Consider the following 3,784-nt stretch of genomic DNA (forward strand, 5'->3'; position numbering starts at 1 on the left):
GATCTGCTCGATTTGAGAAAGGGGAAAAGATTTAACCAGATTAAAAAAAAAAAAACACCGGGTGGATTTTTATCATTATAGGGTGGTTGTGTACACACACTGCCAACACACATTTCAGTTCAAACAACTTGTAAAAGTGCATGTAGCATTCTATGACCCCTTTAAGACAAGAGGATGCCTATTTTGAACCTCACATGTGATTTATGGACATCACTCTGCTGTTCCTGGACTGGGATATTTTACAGGTCATGGTGAGAAGAGATCTGAGGAACATTTCCAAAGCTTTAGCTAAATCTGCAGTTATGGAACATAGCAGCAGTATAAAGAACTACATATGATTAATAAACAATATGATGATAGATAGATAGATAGATAGGACTAAATTATTTATTTAAATAAATAAATAGAATTATTAAATAAATAAATGGAATTATGTCTATTTTAGTGTCATTGCAATAAAAAAAAACGTTATATTAATTCAGATATTTAAATAAATTACATTATAGTCTATTTTATAAGTTGATATTTGGCCTGAAAAGTCTGAACTAAGGTTAAAATAAGCATTGTGATTGGTTTTTAGAATGCTGTTTCACTGATTTGAGCCATTCACAGCGTTCTAAAAAATATGAACTAAGGAGTCGTTAGAACAAAAGAATCGAAGAGTCAGAATCGAGAAAATGACTCTTGGAGTCGACTCTCGAGTCCACTCTTCTATTTAAGCATAATTATTATAATGGTAAAAAAAATATTAATAGTGCTTAATCGGGCTTTTTTCTTTCTTTCTTTTTTAATTTACTAAAACCCGTAAAGAATCTTTACACGCTTCATAAGAATCAACTCGCAAATGACTCTTGACTACGAATGACTCTCCACCAGTATTCAACATTGGGTATTTTGAAAAGATACATATGATGACTGGTACCGCTGTAGCGATTCGTCCAACCTCTGTATCCTTTTGCATTATTTTCTTGATGCGTCCCTGGCCATGAGGCGAAGAGGAGGATGAGTTGAGAGGTTCAGTGGCGCTCAACTGAGCAGCAGAGTGCTTCACACAATGCTCATTTAACCACGAAAATGAAGAAATACTCACGGCTGGAAAGCGAACATTATATTTTCTCTTCTGTCCGGGCATTTTGAACTCTTAAATAAGCGTATACGGCTTACATTTGGAATAATTTTACACTTTGGAGTGCGGAGCGCCATTTGTTTACCTTTCACAGGAAGTATTGAATGAGAAATGAATGGGGAGAGAAAGAACAAGGCGTCGAGCTCCTCAAAGGTAACGCCCCTGTCACGTGCGGCGTGAGATTTGTAAACATTCCTCTAATATTTGTTTAAAATCCACGTGTTCATTTTATTACTGAATTACCTATCAGATGAACCTGCTGCAGTGACCCAAAAGTCTGCAGAGTAATTTGTATTTAGTGTATCAAGTTGAACTAAATATACAATGAGAAATGTTTGCTACTAGATGGAAAAACGCGTTTATTTATGTTTATTATTTTAACGTTAATTTTATTTAAGGTAACTATTTTTCGTTGACATAACCCCGTTTGAGACTGCATGAGACCTGCTGGTTAGAACGAAGTAACTGCAAAAAGGGTTTTGAGTGAATTTGAGCAGATGCCAGATCCCAGTTAGTTTTATGTTTTATGTAATGCAGTGTCATTTTAAATAATAAATATATTTTAAAAAAAAGGAAATATTTATTTGCAGTAATTCATACTGTTCTAGACTAGTGCAAACAGAGGACAGGACCCTTGCATTTTTTACATTTTTAGTATATTCATACAATTATCATTTTTGTTGAAGACAAAATGATACAGGATACCTGCCACAGGAGCTGCTGAAACAGTTCTACTCCGCCATCATTGAATCCATCCTCTGCACTTCAATAACTGTCTGGTTCAGCTCAGCTACCAAATCTGACCTCAGAAGACTACAGAGGGTAGTCCGGACTGCTGAGCGAATCATTGGTACAACCCTCCCTTCTCTCCAAGAACTGTACTTATCCAGAGTGAGCAAAAGGGCTGGCAGAATCACTCTGGACCCCTCACATCCAGCACACTCCCTCTTTGAACTGTTGCCATCTGGTCGACGCTACAGAGCACTGAGCACCTGAACGGCCAGACACAGGAACAGTTTCTTCCCTCAGGCGATCCATCTCATGAACACTTAACAATAACTGTGGAACACACACTATTTATACACTCATACACTTATTTATCTAACACTCATACTCAGTCTACACCTCAAATTTGCACATAATATACAGTACCTGTACATACAAAACTGTCTATTGTAATATACCTGCACATACAATTGTCAATTTATATATATTTTATTCCTTATTTACTTGTTATATTTTTTTATGATCTGTGTTTTTTGTTCTGTCACTGTCACTCTGTTACACTGTGGAAGCTTCTGTCACGAAAACAAATTCCTCGTATGTGTAAACATACCTGGCAATAAAGCTCATTCTGATTCTGATTCAGTGCAGTCTGCTGCATTTCCAGTGCACGACACATGAGGGCAGTCAAACAACATTATAAAGTCGTAATGTTTTTTCCTCTCTGTCAATGGACTGTTTACATTCCTAAACATTGAAAAACTGAGAAAGTTATATGGCATAAGATTTGAGAGGTTCCCGGAATGTAGACATTAGAAATAATAGTTCCTCATTGTTACCACATAACTATGATTATGCTTGCGTTAGTGAGTTTATTTTTACCATTCACATGACAACACCAGTCATGCCCAATGACATCAGCCGCTCCGAGTATAGCCTACACTTAGTCATTTGATACAGAATTAACCACTAACACCACTTTTGGATGCTTTTAGCAACATTATACAGATGATTATACCCAGTTGATGGCAGGTAAAATTAAATGATAAAATTAAAATTAAATAAAATGACAGAACAAAATATTAGGCCTACTTTGGAATACAACACTTTTAAATCTACAGGGTGAATGAGATTAAAGTACAGTTTATCACTGTTTATTCAGGTACCTATATTGGGAATGTGTGCACTCTCCAAGGAAAAAAGTTGTGTCTGATCTAAATAAATAAATGAATCTGCAGGGTGTATTTATTTATTTATTTCCATTCACCAAACTATTTTCCTTAGAGAATGGACACATTATCAATGCAGTTACACCTATAAGGTTGATAAAATAATCAGGTAATTAAAAAATAATTCAGGTGTAGCTGTATTGAGAATGTGTGCTGTTTGGAACACTGTGGCAAACAAACAAAAACAAACAAACAAACAAACAAACAAACAAACAGGTATTCTAAACATCAAAATGATCAGGTATCTAAAATAATTAAGCTGTAGTTGTATTAAGAATGCCTGCATTCTCCAAGCAAAACAGTTTGGTAAATTGTGGCAAACAAACAAATAAATAGTACACGTTCTTGGCAACTATAAGGTCGATAAAAAAAATCAGATGTAGTTAGACTGTATTTTGCGATAAAGTTGTAGTTTCTTATAAAACCAATCAATCATTTATCACCTGTAATTTATAAACTGTAATTTTAAAATGTGTTTGTGAAGTTCAAGTTCAGAATGTAAACGCAGACGAGGGACTAGTTTACTGTAGTCTGTGGCAGTGCACTGAGAAAACCTCCAAAAGAGGAGTGAACTGAAGACTGGCGGACGGACGAGTCTGCCCGCTGCGGTCTGATAGTCCTGTGTGCTTTAACTGAGGCGGATGAATACCACGAGTGAGTGAGTGAGAGAGAGAGAGAGAGAGAGAGAGAGAGAGCGAGAGAGAGA

General features: G+C 36.0%; 1 protein-coding gene across 2 annotated transcripts in view; it reads right to left on the reverse strand.

Moving 5' to 3' along the window:
- Positions 1–1,231, reverse strand: part of LOC107719469 (dr1-associated corepressor-like) — a 2,485-nt gene extending 1,254 nt beyond the window's left edge. For both annotated transcript variants that reach the window (XM_016526897.1, XM_016526891.1), the window contains exons 1-3: positions 1,091–1,231; positions 907–979; positions 195–288 (exon numbers count right to left, since the gene is read on the reverse strand). In XM_016526897.1, coding sequence (XP_016382383.1) covers positions 195–288; positions 907–979; positions 1,091–1,132 — 209 coding nt within the window. In that variant the 5' untranslated portion in view covers positions 1,133–1,231. The remainder of the gene's footprint in view (positions 1–194; positions 289–906; positions 980–1,090) is intronic.
- Between the last annotated feature and the right edge of the window lie 2,553 nt (positions 1,232–3,784).

This window comes from Sinocyclocheilus rhinocerous, unplaced genomic scaffold (genome assembly GCF_001515625.1).
Source record: "Sinocyclocheilus rhinocerous isolate Xijiao unplaced genomic scaffold, SAMN03320098_v1.1 scaffold343, whole genome shotgun sequence".
Classification (NCBI taxonomy): Eukaryota; Metazoa; Chordata; class Actinopteri; order Cypriniformes; family Cyprinidae; genus Sinocyclocheilus; species Sinocyclocheilus rhinocerous.